General features: G+C 49.9%; 1 protein-coding gene across 4 annotated transcripts in view; it reads right to left on the bottom strand.

Annotated features, from left to right (window-relative positions):
- Positions 1 to 1,440: 1,440 nt before the first annotated feature.
- ASTN1 (astrotactin 1) overlaps positions 1,441 to 20,040 on the bottom strand; it is a 306,757-nt gene continuing 288,157 nt past the window's right edge. For all 4 annotated transcript variants that reach the window (XM_043568660.1, XM_043568658.1, XM_043568659.1 and 1 more), the window contains 3 exons: positions 19,627 to 19,727; positions 9,026 to 9,209; positions 1,441 to 5,185 (listed from right to left, as the gene is read on the bottom strand). In XM_043568660.1, the coding sequence (XP_043424595.1) occupies positions 4,948 to 5,185; positions 9,026 to 9,209; positions 19,627 to 19,727 (523 nt within the window). In that variant the 3' untranslated portion in view covers positions 1,441 to 4,947. The remainder of the gene's footprint in view (positions 5,186 to 9,025; positions 9,210 to 19,626; positions 19,728 to 20,040) is intronic.

Here is a 20,040-nt window from a genome sequence, read left to right on the forward strand (position 1 = left end):
ATGTATTGGGATGAAGTGGCCATCTTTCTTTTTGCTCTCCTCTATCGGAGCAGAGACTCAGCATATTATGCATGCATAGCCCAACCCGCACTTTCTACACTTTCTACTACACTTTCCTCTCCTTTTTGTGGTGAGTTCATGCCTAGGGGAGGGCAACCTCGGTGCTCCGTCACTGGCTGGCTGGAATAGGTTGTTTTTGGCCACTGGTCCGATCCCCTTTATTTAACAGACCCCCTTAGTGGCTTAAAACAATAACTGTTTTATTATGTTGCATAATTCTGGGGTCAGGAATTCAGGCAAGGCTTGGCAGGGTGATTCTTCTCTTCCATGTGACATTGATAGAAGTTGCTGGGTGGTATGCAGCTGGCAGAGAGACTAATGTTGAGGGTCTAAGACAGCTTCAGTCACATGTCTGGTGCCTCAGCAGGAATGTCTAGTAGGCTAGCTCAGCTGGAGCCGTGGATCACAGTGCTTACACGTGACTCTCCAGCATGGTGGCCTCAAATTTCTTATGCGGTGGCTCAGAGCTCCAAAGGCAAGAGTTCCAGAGAAGGAGGCAGAAGCCCCAGGGCCTTTTATGACTCAGGCTGGGAAGTTACAGCATTATTTCCAACATAATCTATTGGTTAAAACAGTCAACCTGCCCAGCTTCAACGGGAGAGTCCGTAGAACACACGTCTAGGGGGAGGGTTTCGAACGATTTGTGGCCATGTGTGAAAACTGCCACAGTCTTCACCTCCAGATAGTTCCTGCTTGTATGGGGGAAACTGCTCTCATCACTACTTTGTGAGAGGGCCTACTAAGTGTGCAGACATTTAACGTCTGTTTTTTGGCGACAATGGGTGGCAGGAGAGAGAACATCTATTTAAAGTTACGTGGTAGAGAAGGAAAAAAAGTGGTTGAGTGCTTGGGCTGAGCACCATGAAGCATTTCATCCCGCTACCCTACCCCAAATGCCTCTACAGAGTCACAAGACAGGCAAGTATCAGGGAGGGCCTTTTGCAACATTGGCCTTAAACACCCAAAGGTAAGTTTAGTGACTCCCACCATCCTGTACTTCTCTCTCATGGTTCTCTTCACTCCGGTAACGATGGACTCAATGTCTGACTTTCCCCGTAAGATGCCAGGTTCTGCGATGAAGAAGCAGCTTGTCTAACTCAGCAGCACACGCTGGGCACCGGGCATCGTGTGTGAGATAGGGTAGATACTCAGTAAATACGTTTCATTGGCTAATTATCTGGATGGTGCTAGAAAAGATGAGAATCACTACCGCCTAACGACACATTTATAATTGGCTGTGAGGTGTTTAACTTTTTGTTTTGGTTAGGATGGCGGGCTGTAAGACACCTGAGGTGTAATGTTCGAAACTGGAGCAGTTCCCCGGTGGGTCCCCCCAGATCACTCTGACTGTTGACAGACACAAGGTAACATCCACACACCTGACACTTACTAACAGCTTTGTTTATTATTTAGTTGATTATTCCATTTTTTATAACCGTACAATAATTCTCTTTGAAACAATACTGTTACGCCTGAAGTTGGTCACACGATATCCATTCTTCCTTCTATCGTAGTCAAGTGGGTTTTTTCCACACTCAGTGTTTTAATAGAACATCTGAATCTCAAGAAGTGTGCTTAACCAAAAATAATGAATGGACCGAACTCCATGGAAGATGACTGCATACTCAGTTACAGGTCTAATGCTATTACGGTGGGTCACGTATGTTTAAGGGGAAATGCCAGGGTCTCAGGGGGAGCCCAGAGCTGAGAGAGGGTTGGTGGGTAAAAGTGACTCCCTAAGACCTGTTTGTCAGCTTGGAAATTTGAGGTTTAATACTGGTCCGGTACCGTCACCCTTTTTAGTCAGGATGGGTTCCTCCAGGCACGCTTTGGGGAAGGTCACAAGGGCACGATCAACAGTGTTTTCCCAGGAGCCAAGATCCTGCAGTTAAATCCTCAGAGGAAGTTAGAATCCTGCCCCACTCATGTTGGCCTTCCTTGTAACTTGAAAGTGGATGATGGGACCCAGCCATAGCGTCTGTCTGTCTAGTGTGTGTGTAATGTATGTGGATAGTGTGTGTGTGTGCGTGTGTGTGTAATGTAGGTGTGTATAGTGTATGTGTGCATATGTGTGTATAGTATATGTGCATATAGTATGTGTGTGTAGTATACATAGATAGTGTGTGTATATATGATGTGTGTGTTATGTATGTGTGTGTATTGTGTGTGCATAATGCATGTGTGTGATGTATATGTGTTGAGTGCGTGTGTATAGTGTATGTGTATATGCGTGTATGATGTATGGGTATGTATAACTTTTGCACATAGTGCACGTGTATAGTGTGTTGTGTGTGTAACGCGTGTGTGTGTGCACGTCTCGTGTGTGTGTGTAAATGTATGTGTGATGAGTGTGGTACGTGTGTGTGATGTACGGGTGTGCAGGGCGTGTGGTGTGCGTGTGTGGAGGTGTGTGTGCGAGCACACGTACCGCGAGGAGGGCACAAGGGGACACGGAAGGAGGAAGAGAGTCATGGAGAAGGAAGGGATGAAGGAGGCAGGGTGGGGCCCGAGAGGAAGACGAGAAATCGGATGCAAAGCTGGAGGGACCTGGGGGAGGAGGAGGGGAGACTGGGAGAGAATGAGCCTCCTTATTTTAATAAACAGAAGGGGGGGGTCAAAGAAGTGTGACCCTGACGCCACTCACTGTCCTCCCTCCTCAGCCCGTTGGCTCATGGGGCCAAGAAGTCAGCACAGCCCTGGCGGCCCCCACCACGCTGCACAGACCCCGTGTTCCGGGCGGACTTGAACAGACGGGGTAAGACGGCCTGTCTCTCAGCCTCACTCACCGGTTGGGGACCAGCTGCCTGTGGCACTGTCCTCCCTGGTGGAGGTCAACGATGTCCCTTTAGGCATCCCACCTGCGGCCCTGCACTGCCCATAAGCGGGAGGGCCGACTTTTCTGCTGGCCTTGGCTCCGGAAGTGGAGGAATTTCTGAGGCAAGTACCTTCCAGAATTGGAGACAAATCCTTCAGTCTTTTTACGGGAAGATGCAGGGCGGGCTGTGAGGCCTCCCGAACCCGCAGCCTCACCCCAGGCCCCGCCGCCAGACCCCGGGGGAAGCTCGCTCCGCAGACCCCTTGGTCCCCAGGGGTGCTCCGGTGGCTCAGTTCAGGGTGCACCGTGGGCACATCTGTCCCAGGCAGGTGTGGCAAAGGGAAAGCTCTCTGGGCGGGTCCCTGTGGAGCTTAGAAAAGGGACAGCTGCATGCCACAGGCAAACTGGCCTGTTCCTGTCGGGGCCCAGGCAGCGGTAAAGGAGGCATCCGGGGCAAACCGCCTAATGGGGTTCCTCTCTTTGCCTGGGGTTCCTCATCACTGAAACGGAGGCGAGAACAGCACCTCCTTGGTGGTGGGGGCGGGAGGCTGTCCTGAGGATTCAGGGATGTACGAAGTGCTCAGAGCAGCTCTGACACACGGTAAGCACGAACGGGATCTGTCATCACTATTTGGAAAAAACCCAGGAGAGTTCCATATCGTCCTGCATCTCTTTCCTGACCTTTCTCTTGTGTTTCCAAATGAGGAGCCCCGGTCAAAGGCAGGGTGACTGGAAGTGTGTGTCGAGGCCTCTGAGGTGTGTGGGCCACATGGCCCGCAAAGCTCTTGTGGAAAGGCTGGCTTTCCTTTTAACTGGGCCACCACTTATATCTGCGGCTATCATACTAGGGTCATGGGACAGAGCCAAGAGCCCGGCCTCTACTTGCCTACACAGAACCTCGGCTACTCCCGGCAGCTGGACGGGAGGTGAAAACAGTGGTATTCTCCTGTGGATGGCCATCCAGAGAAAGGATCTGCAAAACTAGCGACATAATTAGGCAAATTTAGCAAGGCAGAAATGGACATTGGTTGCGTGTATGTGTGTGTGTGTGTGTGTGATCAGTAAGAGCTTTAGTTCACCGAAACACTGACATGGAGGTATCAGCCCTTCCTGGACCAGAGTGGGTGTTGGTCAGGCCTTCTCTGCCCAGGGTTAAGTGACTCGGACACTAAAGAGAATCCAGGCGTGGGACGTACATATGTGGTCTGGAGAAGTTCATCCTGGGGACACAGGAGTTTTTTAGAATAATCAACTCTACTTCTTTTCTAGAATATGACTGCTAACTAGTCTCCCAGGCAGACTGTTTCGAAGGTGCATTTGACAGGTAGCATTTTGTCGCCTCTTAAAGATCGTATTGTCTGAAGGAGAGGCAGAGATCCACCAGAAGGAGATTTCATTCTAATCCTGTCTTAGAACGGGTGAGGACCTAAAAAATCCCGAAGGCCTGCTGGGACCCATGTTGGAGGCTCAGTTCACCTGAGAGGTGTGAAACAAGCAATAGGAAGGCATGGGGGAAACCATGAGACCCGCACAGAGGCCACCCTCCCAATTTCCTGTGGTCTTTGTGAGCAGAGCTTAGGCTCCCAGAGTGAGATGCTTCCTGAGGAACGCTTGAGGCCGGGGCCCGAGGCCAGTCTAGCAACTCTCTGACCTCATCTCTGTCCCCAGCTAACAGACTCAGGGACTCAGTGAGCACAGAGTGCCTCGACCTGATAGACCTTTCATGGGAAGCATGGCAGAACTCTTGAGCATTTTGATGAACCTCACGGGAAAAAAAAAAATTAAATGAAACAAATCAACTGTAAAACAAGCCCCAAAGTAATCCCCTGCAGAGAAATACTGCACGAAGCTGCCGGATGGCAGCTGTACCGACCATGCAGATGGAGAATGTCATACCAAAGAAGTTCCACCGGGAGCAAGGATCAGTTTCTCCCTGGTTTAGCTATTGCCTCTCCCTGGTTTAGAGGTTTTAATGTTCCATTAAAAAATATTAAAAATCCACAAACCAACCCAGATGTTCCTCTCCTCTCTCCTGCTTCGTTTCGGCAGCCACACCATCTGGCTTCATGGCGCTAGATGTCCTTGCTGTCCCCATAGTCGTTGTAAGGGACGCTCAGGGTCTGCTCCTCGCACGTCTTCCTGAGGTCCCGGCTGAGCTCTGACCAGTCAAGTCCGTAGGGCTTGATCTCACTGTAGCGGCAGCCCAGGTACTTCAGGGAGCCACGTCGCAAGCTTATCTTGGGTTCCTGAAGGAGGCCATTGCACCAACTGCTGAGATCGCCTAGCTGGGAAAGGATGAGGCCAGCTTTCCTATGGATCAAGCGTGGAGGATACTACTATTAGTGTGAGACTTCATTATTTGTTTTAAAGCCTTATTTGTTTTTGAGAGAGTGTGAGCAGGGGAGGGACAGAGAAAGAGGGGGGCAGAGGATCTGAAGTGGGATCCACGCTGACAGCAGCGAGAACGACACGGGGCTCGAACTCACGAACCTCGAGATCTCGACCTGAGCTGAAGTCGGACGCTCAATCGGCTGAGCCACCCAGGCAGCCCTAGAGTGAGACTTTTCAACTCCAAGAGGGCACAGCCTAGAGTGTTCTACCTGCTGGTCTAGCGTGGGCACTTAGAACAGGGGTCTTCCATAAATATCTGTCAAGCAACTGGTTGGATGGACGGATGGGCGGATCGAAGAACAGTCTGGCCGTGCCAAGTGGGACAGGCACCAAAACAAGAGAGAGAAACAAAATGCCATGAGGGAAAATAAAGAAGAGAAAACAACTGATATTTTAGTGGGAATTTATGCCCTTTTAAAATCATAGGGTTGGCAGTTTTGAAAGACAAATCAAATCCGTTTTCTTTACAGCCAGCAATTTACCGTCATCAAATGACAAATAATGCATTTGAGTGAGTATTTGCCTTTTCCAGGCTATTTCAGAACTAAGCAGAAACAGCTGATATACTGAACTTTGGAGGATATCAATGTAACGAATTATGCCCGTATGGAGGTAGTGGCAGTGAACTAAGGGCCAAGACAGCAATGCCCTCGGGGCACACTGATGCAGGGCCGTTCTTGGGGGAAAAGCAGACTCGCGGTGGCACACGTGACCTAATTAGCCTTCAGGTGAGCTCATGCTCCGTTCCACCTTCTACCTTGGAAGGCCAGGAGGCCATGGCCATTGCGCCCCAATCAAGAGAGAGAGGAACAGGAGGGGACGAGAGGGCACCTGAGCTGCTGCAGATCGCCAGGAGAGAGAGAAAGGAACAGAGGAGAGTGAGGCTGCCCCAAGTTCACGCACACTGGAGTGCAGTGATCCCTCTGGGCCGAGACCAGAGCCTGGGGACCTCCACGAGCAGGCCGTCCCCACAGTCCATCTCACTGGAGTACAGCCTTCTTCCCTGGGCCCATTTACAGTGTCAGAGAGAGGGGCTGCCTGAGAGCCAGCTGTCAGACTCACCGCCTCTCTGGGCCCTTAGAAGCAGCGACGGAGCAACATTTCCCTCACTCAGCTGTGTTCCTCTCGTTCTACAAAGGCCTGAGTGCTCAGAGACCCACGGCATTTCTCGTTTGAAAGAGCTCGTGGGAGGCTGTAAAATGCCGTCGTGAAAAGCTCAGTGAACAGCACCCCTTGCAGGATTTATCAGCGGCTAAGCTAACTTCTCATGTGAAGAACCACTCTTTTCTAATCCAATCAACAATTCTTTCCAGAAGATGGAAGTTTCTGAACTCCGTTCAGGATGACCTTTCAGAGAACAATAGCCACATTCATTTCATTTCTCCCCCCCTGTCTGGCTGTGACTACCACCGGGGGCCCGGGAGGCCACGCTGAGAGGCACAGAGACGATGCTGGAGGAAAGGTGTGGAGATTCAGCAGCACGGTCAAGGGGCTGAGAGAAGGTGAGGTCATCGGAGGGCAGTGGTATTTTCTCCGATGTCAGTGGTGGGTCAGAGGAAGTCAGACACTCCTCCTGCCGCAGAAATTGCATCTGATGCAGACCGTCTCTCCTCTGCCTCTCAGCCTCTGCAGTTTAGCCACGCAGGCTTCCAAAAGTCGTCATCAACAGGGACTTTGGTGGCCCTTCCTCTTAATCTACCCCACTACATGTCATTAGTTGTTGACAAATTCTTGGAAGGTGAGAACAACCAATATCGTTCTCAAAGTATTTCAACCCGCAAGTCAATCTGGAGGCCTCCGTGAAAGTTCAGGGAACAGACTTATCTGCTCACAGGAAGTATGTAGCCCACCGACCCTCTTCTGTTCACTCTCAAGACGAGCTCCAAAGTGGGCCGATGCATCTCAAGGCACAGCGCTCTTCCCTTCCTGTGGTTCTCCGAGATCCGTGACACTGGAAAGTAAAACTTGATTTCCACAAGCTAATGAAATTACACAGTGTTTTCTAATATATAGCCTTGAGAAACCAGCATCGCACATGGAAGGGTCTCCAGGGAGGAGGGTCTGCGAAGAGAGTGTCAGGTCAGCAGCACGCCCTGCTTTACAGGGGGATCCACGCTTCTTCCCCTGCTCCCTTTCTTTATTAACCAATTTTTCTCCCGACTCTTGAGTTACAAGAGAGAAATTTTAAAAGCCATCCTAATGCCCTTGGAAATCAAGATGATATATGCAATGTTAGTGCTATTCAAATTGTGACATTTATGTTCCCTAACCAAGAACTGTATATATACACTCAATAAATGTCAGGAGGGAGGAAAGGGAGAAGGAAGGAGGAGGGGGGAGCAGAAAGAAGGGAGGGAGCAGAGCGAGAAGGGGAAGGGAGGTGGGGGGAGAGAGGTGGAGAGAGGGGATAATATTAGGTATACGTAATAATAAGGGCAGGAGAAATAATGTATAGACCGGAGGGGACATATCTTAAGGTGTACCTTCTCTCTAACCCAGGGTTTGCTTTTTACCGAAACTGAGACAAAGCAAATGAAAAACCCCTTATGTATCTCCCTCTGTGACATAGCTCTGGCATCTGTTTGCCCAAGGACCGCTAGTCTCTATAAAATGCAGGAAATAATTTATGAAACGCAGAAAAGATTCTTCCTAAACTTACACTTCAAATCATTGTATTTTGGAAGATACTCCTAAACTTCCTCCTTCTTTCAAAAGTAAGAATGCAGGAGGGAATGTCCTGAACAATGGTCTTCTACGAGAGTTTATAATTTCAGGTCACAAGAAGCACTCAGACACTGGGCCTCCCTCCAGTTCGCTCAGAGGTCAGATGGGTGGGACAACTTCTGGGTGATACTTTCGTGCAGCCTATTGGCAGGAGTGCAAGGATTCTTCAAGTGCTAGAGGATTCCATTGTGTTGATTGTCTTCATTTTCTTTCCTTCTTTTTTTTTTCTTAGTCCTTGGCTCTCCCCTTTTTCCTTTATGAACTCCTAACTAATTCAAGGACATACAGGTGCCAACATTCCATGTGAAAAGCCTCTTACACCGTCTATCTGAACATTCCAGTGCTTCCGCTGAAATCTGTTTTTCTTGGAATATATAGCCATGATGTAGAAACAAAATGAAGTTAGTATCTGCACACATCGTCCCCATTTGTCTCTTTCTAAGAATGTTATCTGAGTTGTAAAACCTATAAGCAGTAGGGACTGAGTATTGAAAAGTTGCAGCTTCAGGGCCAGGGAAACACTATATTGTCCTAACTTTGGCCTATCAAGATAGCTGTCAAGGTGGATACTGACCATCACCACGCTGTCTTTCAAAAGAATGTGCAGTTGAGCTGAAAATACGCCTGTGCAATGCATATTGCATAAGCAAAGTTCATATGCAATAAATATGTTTGGATAACCCCTTCAATAAAATTCCTAATTTTCTTTCACAAGACTAGGCTTCTGGCTCCTACGGTGTTTTAGCATTTGGAATGCCATGTCAGCGTGAAAAAGAGGCGGGTAAAACAGGTCAAGGGCAAAGATTTTTTTTTAGAGTTCAAGAAATGTATTCATGACTTGGCTGCTTAAATACAGCTTATCCAAAACTAATCTATATGAACTGGGCTGTGTAAAAGCACAGAACTTCCTTCTACAAGCAACTAAGCTCACCCAGGAAATCTCTGTGAATTCACGGATTCAGTATTATGGTGTAGGAGGTACCAAATTTCAAAGAGCTGAGGTCTTTATGAGAGGCAATGAAGTGTATTAGTTACCTGGGGCCCAGTTCATCCTCACACCGCCAGGTGAATTCTCCAAAACTCTCATAGTGCTGGTTGTAGTGGTAGAGGACTCGGTGTAGGGTTGGAGAACCCAGATCCAGGAGGGTGTTATAGGCCGTCTGTTGCTCCTTCCCACTGGTGTAGCCATTGAAGAGATTGTAGATCTTATCTGCTATCTCTGAGGAGGACAACAAAGGTAAATAAATAAGATTTCTAACGTTTGTGTATACACGTGCAACATATGAGTGTGCACGTGTATGCAGATGTGTGTAATACATATCCGTGTGTGTGTGTGTGTGTGTGTGTGAGAGAGAGAGAGAGAGAGAGAGAGATGTTGCTTAAATACCAAACCTGGAGGCTGGAGACAGGGGTTTGAGTAACTCACTTTATCTCTGCCCCATTGTTTGTAGCTCTCTTTTCTATAAAATGAAAACCTTCAAATGGAATACTGCTGAAGTCAATTTCAGTTAGAATAGTCTCTGTCTTTGCCCATGTTTCCTGAAAATACAGTGCCTGAGGCAAAAGACTTCAGATTAATACTTTATTGGCAAGTGCAATCCCAGGAAAGCTGGAAGGAGGGAGGAAGGAAATGAAGCGAGAAAGGGGGCTGAGTGACTCTAAGGGAAGTGTGCTAAGGGAGCAGGTGGTATGTTTTGCAGGACAGGATGTATGAAGCTACCAGAGCCCCACCAGTCTGTCCCAGGAGAATGGAAGACTTTACCCCCAGCTCCCATCTGTGAATGGTCTGCAGGGACTTCTCACATTTGTCTTCATGAGCCATTAGCTCTCCCGCACTTCCGGCTTGCATATGCTTGGGTACCAAGCGGGTCCTGCAAAAGCTACTGGGAATCCCTGGGTGGCAGGGGGTAGAGATTTGGCTCAGGGATGAAGTGAGGTAGTCAGGCGATGCCAGGGCAGCATGAAGAACCTGGAGTGGTGAATGGTCGCAATTTCTAAGGCAACCTTGGCCCCACGATTAGGATTTCAGGAACACCAAGCCTTTGCAAGCCCACCCCCCCCCCCCGACCAGATATGAAGACACGTTTGCAGATCTGTGGTGACACAGAAATTGAATCCAATACATCCTGCAGCTCCAAATGAGTAATCCTTCGGTTTAATTTAGAACTCTTATATTTCTCCTCCAAGGCATACATTGCTAAGACTGAACTTGGTGATGTGGCAAAGTGGCAATGAATTTGTATAGCCTTGGCATTTTTCCTACGGAGCTCCAAGCACTTTATCATTAAATGTTTTCGTATTAAACCTGTCAGAAGGGAGATTTGTTCACATTTCCTTCCTAAACAGCTGGGAACTGAGATCTGGAGAGCAGAACTGTGTCTCAGATCCAATGTTAAATCTGAGGATGAAGAAACTAAGTCTACAGGTTTCTGAGACAGAACTTTGCCCACTCGACGTCCTGTTAGCCAAAAGGCATAGCAACCTGATTCGCTGTCACAATTCCAAGTGAATTCAGGGACTGTTGGTAATGGCAGTCATTGTTGTAGGAGTTTTATGGGTTGGAAGGAAGAAAATTTCTACTCCTACTCTGTCCAGACATTGCAATGATTTCCTTACTTTTCTATCTTGCCCATCGCCTGTGAGGACAGGGGCCAGAGCTTCTTCCACGTCCTGAGTGCCCAGCACAGGGCCAAACAACACAGTAGTTAAAGAACATCTTAGCTAAAAGAATAGAACTCATGATCTATCCAGTGATATTTCTCTATCCCACGCTCTACCAATCCTTTAGCAATCAAACTCTGATGGCCAGCACCTTAACTGCATTAAAAATAACTTCAGTCCAGGGGCGCCTGGGTGGCGCAGTCGGTTAAGCGTCCGACTTCAGCCAGGTCACGATCTCGCGGTACGTGAGTTCGAGCCCCGCGTCAGGCTCTGGGCTGATGGCTCGGAGCCTGGAGCCTGTTTCCGATTCTGTGTCTCCCTCTCTCTCTGTTCCTCCCCCGTTCATGCTCTGTCTCTCTCTGTCCCAAAAATAAAATAAACGTTGAAAAAAAAAATTTAAAAAAAAAAAAAATAACTTCAGTCCAGAAATCCACGGAGATATTCAGGATTTTTAAATTCTCAGGTTGTTAAAATAGGATCAAGAGGTAAAGTGGACAGTGACTTAGAATATAACGATCTATAGTACCTCTAGTTACTTATTAACGGTCTCTTGATTGTCAAGAAATTTACGTATATAAACTCTCATCCTCACACCATCACTGCAAGATGGATACGAATGTCTGTATCCTACACACGAGGACATTCGGAGAGAGGCCAGGTCACCCACCCAAGGTCACATAGCCAGTGTGGGCTGGAGTCAAGATTTAAAACCACGTCTGTCCTCCGTTACTCTTTGGCACTAATGCTCAGGGGACTGGAGTGTTTCACCAATCTGAGACACAGGAGGCAGAATCCTGGTGGATGCACATCTGAGGTGACTGTTTCTAGTAGACCCATAGGTGGCCCCTAGGTGTCGAGAAAGAGGGACTCCCAGTAAGTATGCAGGGAGCCTGTCATTTCTGGAGCCGAGACAGACAGGAGCAGAGAGACCAGTCTAAGAGCCGTATTGTTTGCAGTGAGAGGAGGGGAACGTGTACTGAGAGAAGAAAGACCAGGGGAGGAAGAATGTGGGCGATCAGACCAGAGCCCAGATAGGGAGGGCTGGGGTTCTGTTTATTGATGCCTCTCTGTTCTTATTTCTGGCGATGGGAAATAGGATCCCTGGCCCCAGGCCCTGGTTATGACTGTCTCCGCAGAGGAACGGAGATGGCTGAGAAGGTGTTTTCGGGTGTATTTACTATTCTCATAACACAACAGTAATATCCAACTAGAGAAGGCTGATGCTTTCCATTAGCAGCAGCACATATGCCTGAGGCCAGGTGGGAGAGGCCCGGATGCCACCATAAATCTCCTAAAACCAAGATAATCTAACTCCAGGGTGTGCTTACAAGCCTACATCAGTAAGCGCGATGCTATATTCAGAGGGATCTATATGCTAGGTTCCTGGCGCGTGAGTATTTCTGGTTCCTCCTATTTCCACGGACGAAATTTAGAGATGTTATTTCATTAACTTTCACAGCATCTCAAGAAGTCATTAACTCAAAGAATGGAAAAGAATACAAGGTATTTTTAGTTATCATTTTGCCCAGCTTTCAGCTTCACAGAAGTCTTGGGTTATCCAAAACAGGGATATGTCCTTCCTCTCTTTAAAATGCATGGTGTTCAGGAATACTTAAAATGCAGGTGGAGGGATGGCAGGGAGTCTACAGACATAACTCATCACAAAAAAATCAAGCTGAGTTACTAGTTCTTAAAAGGGAAACGATACCTCTTAGGGAGCAGAATAAACCACCAGGGCTGGGACTTAAGTCCTCAGACGCAGAGGATGGTTAAGAACAGGCACCGTGGCATATAGCATCATATGAAGGCGAGTTCCACTACACTAGCTGTGTGGCCTTGGACAAATTACTTAACCTCTCTGGGTCTTAGTTGACTTTTCTGTTCTGTGACGGTGAATAATATACACCTTCCAAGATTATTGCGAGACTAAGTGGTGTTAAACATAAAGCCTTTCTTCAGCACAATGTCTGGACACAGTAAGCATACATGTATTCATCCATTCAATACAGTCACCATGTACTTGGTATTTTTCTAGGCACTCAGGCTACATCAGGGAGAAACTGACAGAAGTCCTCACCCTCGAGGCGCTACGGTCCAGTGGTGGAGGCATTTAGGGGAGCAACAACCACAGCAAGTACAATAGAGTCTGTAAGGAAGTGGGAGAGAGTCAAGCGGAAGAAGGAAGAATGGGGGAGTTGTGTGGGGCCCTGAGATTTTTCAACACGTGGCCATGATAGGTCTTATTTTTTTTAACGTTTATTTTTTTTTTTTTAATTTTTTTTTTCCTTTTTCAATGTTTTTATTTATTTTTGGGACAGAGAGAGACAGAGCATGAACGGGGGAGGGGCAGAGAGAGAGGGAGACACAGAATCGGAAACAGGCTCCAGGCTCTGAGCCATCAGCCCAGAGCCTGACGCGGGGCTCGAACTCACGGACCGCAAGATCGTGACCTGGCTGAAGTCGGATGCTTAACCGACTGCGCCACCCAGGCGCCCCATAACGTTTATTTATTTTTTTTTTTAAATTTTTTTTTTCAACATTTATTTATTTTTGGGACAGAGAGAGACAGAGCATGAACGGGGGAGGGGCAGAGAGAGAAGGAGACACAGAATCGGAAACAGGCTCCAGGCTCTGAGCCATCAACCCAGAGCCCGACGCGGGGCTCGAACTCACGGACCGCGAGATCGTGACCTGGCTGAAGTCGGACGCTTAACCGACTGCGCCACCCAGGCGCCCCACGTTTATTTATTTTTGAGAGACACAGAGAGACAGAGAACGAGCAGGGGAGGAACAGAAAGAGAGGGAGACACAGAATCTGAAGCAGGCTCCAGGCTCCGAGCTGTCAGCACAGAGCCTGACGCAGGGCTCGAACCCACGAACCACGAGATCATGACCTGAGCCGAAGTCAGTTGCTCCACTGACTGAGCCACCCAGGCGCCCCACCATGATAGGTCTTATTGCAAAGATGACCCTGGAGCCAGGACCTGGAGGTCTTGGGAGGGGATGAGCTGCAGGGAGACGTGGGGAAGAGCATGTCAGGGAGAGGCAAGCCAGCACAGAGCTCCTAGGCTATGGCGGGCAGCATATCTGAAAACAGCAAATAAGCCACCATGTTTGGAGTAAGATGAGTGAGAGTCGAATGATGGTGGATGTTATTTTATTATTATTATTTACTATTATGATTATTACTGGTTCATCACTGGATCAAGCTTTTCCCAATGCCATGAGAGAGATACTGAAACACAGGAGTCCAAGAGACTGTGGGAAATAGTCTTATTTGAACGAGGGGGGGGGGGGATTCCTGGGGCAGAAGTGAACTTTCTTATACCCCAGCAGTGGCTGCTCTTTTTTTTGTTTATTTACTTTTGAGAAAGAGAGAGAGACAGAGAGAGACAGAGATCGAGCACTAGGGCGTGAGAGCGGGGGAGGGGCAGAGTGGGACAGAGGATCCAAAGCAGGCTCCACGTTGACAGCAGAGAACCTGATGTGGGGCTCGAACTCACCAACTGCAAGATCATGACCTGGGCCAAAGTCGGACGTTTGACCCACTGAGCCACTCAGGTGTCCCAGTGGCTGCTCTTTTTACTATGAAATAAATAAGAATCTTGGAAGCATCTATACCTCCTAATGGCTTCCTTGCTGCTATAACGAAAGTTCCTTGAGTGGAGGTCCTAAGGCACCATTGTCATGAGTCCCTGGGTCTGTCTGGCCCCACAATGAAGTAACTGATCACAGAATTCTATATGAAAACATGAGGGCAAGGAACCCCACCTGGCTTCTATCTTTGTCCTTCTTGGCACTGTCCACACCGCCCACCCCCACCCTCCAGCCTCTGTCCCCTTCCCCTGCAGCCTCTCACCTCCCCCGGCTGCTCTGTGCTACCTTCACACCCGTGATTCTCAGCCCTGGGAATAAAATTTGATTCTCCACCTGGAAGGCCTGTGAAAAACACAGATTAATGGTTCCTCTGGAGTTCCTGATTCAGTAGGTCTCAGATGGAACCTGAGAATTTGCCTTTCTAGCAGGTTCCAAGGTGAGGCTGCTGCTATTGGTCTGATCACACTTTGAGAACCACTGCTCTAGACAAATTAATTCTCTCAAGGGTTTCCTTGCTTCCTCTGGGACCGGCAATATGGCAAATTGCTCTCCCTTTCCCCTTGACCTTGGCAAACGTTCCTGATGTCCCTGTGTTGGCAGAAACCTTCCTGAAGCATTCTCCCACACAGAGGAATCCTCCCATGCCCCCAGAGAAGGGCAGCCTCTCAGCCTCTCACGAGTACTTGCAAACAATTTACTGCTCTCTCCGTACATACATAAACGTCCCTCCACCTTAGAAACTCACCTGCCTCTTCCTATTTCCCCCTGCTTATTTCCTGACCATTCTTCCACGAAAGAATCTGGCATCTAATTCATCTTTTCCACCTCATTTCTCATCACCATTTAGGGCAACTTCACTGTCGACATGAAAGTCCTCTTTAAGACTAGATCCCCCAGCCATCAGGAGTCAATTATCCTGTCTGAGACCTTGTCCAGCTTTGTCCCAGTAAATCCCAGGATCACATACTGTCAACACAACCTCCTCTCAAACTTCCTGTACTTCTTCCTGCCGTCAAATCTGTCCTTCAGCGATGGAAACCACCGCTCACTTCAGGCATCGGCTCTGTCCGCCTCCTTCTCTACCTGGCACCATCCACATGGCCCATGGCCTGTGCCCTCAGCCAGCTTGCTCCATCCTTTGTCTCTTCTCTGTCTTCACACAGGCTCCTGGGATCTGCTGGGGGACAGTCACAAGCCACTGAGCTAGGTGGTTCTGCTCGTGCTCCGTTGGCATTCTCAACACACCCCTGCCCAGCCCTTCTCACAACATATGACGCCCAGCATGACCTCTTTCTCTCCTGTCCCACATCCAAGCCATCAGCAAATCCTCTCGGTCCTACCATCAAAATAACTTAGGACCAGCCCACTCGGCACCACGGCCCTCGCAAGCATCCCCTCTCCTCTGTCACTGCCACAGCCTTGGCTCCCCACTTCTATCTCGGACCTGCTGTCTGGAGTCCACTCTCAGCACAGCAGATGAATGCTCCCGGGCAATGTGAAGTCCAATCACGTCCCTCTTGCGCTTGCTTCCCTTCCGAATCCCAGGTTGAATCCTCAGCCCTGCACTGGGGCCCCACGGGATCCGCCCCACAGTCCCTCTGAACTCCTCTTTGCCCTCTCTCCTCCCCATCCCTCTCCACCATGGGGGCCTCCTTCCACATCTTTAAACACACCAAGCATCTCTTTCGTGCTGTTCCTCCTTCTGCAATGATTTTCCCCCAGTATCAGCGTGTATTCTTCTCCACCCTCTTCCCAAACCATGCCAGTTAAGATTCTGCCCTCAGCTTGGAGACCAGGCTGGTCTTATCGTGGACACTAGCTCGTTCCTCCCGGGAAGGGTGCTTTCAGGAGAACATGACAAGAAACTCACTGGCTCAGTGGCTTTAGTGTCATGATGTGATAAAATTCTTCATAGGAAAAGTGTGCGTACAAGGAATAGAGTCTAGCTTCCTGCTGGTTAATTAGGAGCCGAGGTCACGCTCCGGGTCACTTAAAAGGTAATTCCCATTTGTTACTAGATTTAAACTCAGACCCAAGTGAGTTATATTTATGACCACCATCTGGGTTTGAAGGAGGCAAAGCATATGGTTTTTCGGTACAGCTGCTAGAACTGTATTAATTTGTGAGGATCCCCTCAATTAGTCCAGGCCATTAATCTGCACGTTTGCCCCCTACAGGACCCCCTTTTGGCTGAAGAGTAAAAGCACCTGGTGACGCTGTGTCATTCTCTCAGCAATAAATTGACTCTCCTGCTCCCAGCTGGTCTGCTGGGCTTCCAGACACTCTGCTCTGTCAGGGAGCCCAAGGGGGCAGCCGCACGTCTTGATTCACTTTGGGGGCTGAATTAACCCAAAGGAGCCCCACAGAGAAGCAGAACAGTGGTCTCTCCCAGGCCAGCTCTCTACGTTGGCCATTCTTTGGTCCAGTGTCGTGGTCTATCCACCTGTTCCCGCAGGTAGCACTGTGCTACAAATCTCCTACCTGCTGATCCCGCCCCTGATGCCCCACCAGCCTGCGGCCTCTTCCGCAGGCAAGTCCAAGGGGCCCACTTCTGCCGGCAGAGACATCAGCAAATTTTCCAAAACAGAAATAACTGGGGCACCTTCCCACAACCTGCTCCTCTCTGGCTTGCAGTAAGAAATCAACAGTGATGACATAAGGGGGCCGCCGGTTCTGTCCAGATAGCCTCTCATTGCAACCCCAGACTCTGGTTTCATCATCTGGGGATTTCGAGACCTTCCAAAGTCATTTGGTCCATACCCTATCAGCCAACCCTATCTCACTCTGGGGAGAAGCGTCCCAGTGGATTCTCATAGTTCTAAAAAGGGGGATTTCTTCCCCCCGCCACCTAACTTGAACACTCTGCTTAAAATGTAGGTCTTTTAGGGGCGCCTGGGTGGCGCAGTCGGTTAAGCGTCCGACTTCAGCCAGGTCACGATCTCGCGGTCCGTGAGTTCGAGCCCCGCGTCGGGCTCTGGGCTGATGGCTCAGAGCCTGGAGCCTGTTTCCGATTCTGTGTCTCCCTCTCTCTCTGCCCCTTCCCCGTTCATGCTCTGTCTCTCTCTGTCCCAAAAATAAATAAACGTTGAAAAAAAATTAAAAAAAATGTAGGTCTTTTATTCATTCAAAGACAGGTTTTCACTCTTTTACACAATGACCTTCTAAATATCTAATTTAACATTATAGGCAAAGTGGGAACTGATGTCAAATAATGGGTCTGAGTGCCGAGGCTGTTAGCTGCTCACTTTGTGACCCTGGTCAGCTGTTCACTCGACTCCTAATCTCAATTTCTGCACCCATAAAATGGGGGCAATATTCTATCCATTCAGTAAATGCTTACCGGGTCCCTACTGGAAAGCAGACTCCGCATGGTTGGCGGCGGCATTTCTGTAGTCACGGAGACTTTGAGGCTGGAATTCTAAGCTGAGCCAGTTTCATCCAGAGAAATGTTGTGGCCAAGCAATTTACTCATACCCCTTACATCACCTCATCTGGGCTCCTGACTCCAGTTGTATCAGGTTGGCCATGAGGGCCGCCATCTTAGAATGTATGTTCCCTAATAATCTACTGCACCGTTCCTACGGGATGGGCACGAGAAAAAGACTTAAAGTAAATTCACTCATTTGACTCTTATTAGACTCTTATCAGGTAGGGTAGTCTTATCCCTTCCCCCATTTTATAGATCAGTAAACGGAGACATGAGGTGAGGTCAGCTGCTCAAGGTCAAGTAGCCAGCAGATCAGGAGTCTGAACCTGGATGGTCTGACTCCAGAGCCTAAATTTTCCTGTCACCAGTCGGTCACCATGCTGCCTTCCTTCGAAGCGTTAGGGACGTGACAGCGAGCCAACAAACCAGATTCCGCTCTAGCGGAACTCACTGTCCAGTGAGAGATACTGGGCACGTGAGGATACTAACAAATGGAGATGAATGTTCCGAAGGAAAGTAACGCGGTGCTGCGGAACCTCCAGCAGTGCCTGTCCTGAGGAAGGGACACCGGATCCCGAATCTGCAGGCGGAGGGGAGTTAATCGGTTCGCTCAGGGCTGGGGGTGGAGAGCACTGGAGGCAACGAGACCGGCGGCGGCGGGAGCGGAAATGGCGTGGGGGACCTGAGAAAGGCGGTGAGGCAGAGACGCAGAGATTGATGGGGAGAGGGGACAGGAAGAGGCTGGCAAAGCGGGTCAGGGTCGCCTCAGTCAGGTCCCGTGTGTCTGGTGAGTATTTTGGTCTCTGTCACGAGAGGCATGGCAATCCTTGAAGAGTTTTAAGAAGGGGCCCGAGCGGGGGCAGATCGCTGTGTGGAAAATAACCGTGCTCTTCACAGGCCACACGTGTTCAGTGAGGCCTTAACTGCGAGGATCCTTCCAGGAGCTGTGAGGGCTACCGCGCCAGTGGTTCCAGTTAACGTAGGTCTGGGGCACTCCTCCCTGTGTGTTTTCACATCGCTGCGCGCGCCCCTGAAACACTGCGGGACCGTGTCCCTCACGGGCAACCCGATACTCCTGGAGCCAGGAGCCACCCGGAAGGCCACCGGCAGGGCCAGCAATCAGCTTGGCCACCCCACTTCCCTTCCTGAAACTTGCACGGCTGGAGCTCCCAGAGTCGGCCCGTGTCTCCGCTCACGTGCAAATCAGATCGGCCCTAGGCCACCGGAGAGATGGCGGTGGCTGGACAGGGCAGTGTGCTTGGCGTCAGAGCTCTGCAGATGGGGTGCCCGGGACGGCCAAATCCTGGCTCTGGAGGCCACGTGATAAGTCTCAGAGCAGGGGACGCTCTCGAGACGCGCCAGGGGGCAACATGAGGAAGGGGATCTCTAGCAAGTGGGCTGTTTGTGCCACGGATGTTGACGGAGGCAAACCCCTTAGGTGACAAGGGCCTATTCCGGTGCACTGAAGAGGGACAATTCTCTACCAAGGTACTGGCCCATAGATACTCTGAAATACAGAATTAAGGATTTGGAAACATCTTTGGGGAGGGGGATACGGTAATTAATTCCCCACCTGCAGACTCTCTATGCTTTAATTCAAAATAACCCTTCAGATGTGCACAAACACACTAAGCCAGAAGTGCCCGGATCAGGGTCCTGAGGGCCAAGGTCACGGGCACTTCGATGCACACCCAAGCGTTTGGTGTTGTCACCTGTGCGTGCCCAGGGCTTTCGTCAGCGGGTCGTGCCAGCTGCCTGACTCTCAGACCGTGTGAAATAGCAGCGGACCGTGAGGCTCTCCACCAGAGGCAGAGGCGGAGGCGATCAGACAGGTGCCGCCCCTGGGCTGGGCCTTGCATCCTCCCCCTTCTCCGCGGAACCCACGTTCTGTCTGACTCCCTTGCTCCCGCTTTCAGGCCCCGCAGGCTCTGCCGGCCCCGGCGTCACTCACCTTGGGCTTTGACATCATCCACCACGGGGCAAGGGGTCTTTACGATCACGTCGCTGGGCCTGGAACGCCGTCCGGTGTTGTCCACGCCCCACAGGGTGAACCTGGCAGAAGGGGGAGGAAATGGTCATCAGACAGAAGCTGAGGGCCTGGCTGACAGTCAAGCTGTGCTTGGGCGGGTTTGGCCCCAGCTGTTCTCGCAGCCTTGTGTCAACCTGCTGCTACCTCTCACGTCATGAGGTGCGTAGCCCAGAGCCTCTCGTGGCTTCCCGGCGGGTCCTGGGTTGTAACGGGTTGCCTCGGGTATACTACTTGGCAGAAGGCATCAGGGCACCGAGCAGTGGTTCTCAAAGGGGGGCCTTCAGCCCAGCGGCATCGGCCTCACCTGGGTACTCGGCAGCCATAAAAGTTCTCCCG

The sequence above is a fragment of the Prionailurus bengalensis genome, chromosome E4 (assembly GCF_016509475.1).
Source record: "Prionailurus bengalensis isolate Pbe53 chromosome E4, Fcat_Pben_1.1_paternal_pri, whole genome shotgun sequence".
Classification (NCBI taxonomy): Eukaryota; Metazoa; Chordata; class Mammalia; order Carnivora; family Felidae; genus Prionailurus; species Prionailurus bengalensis.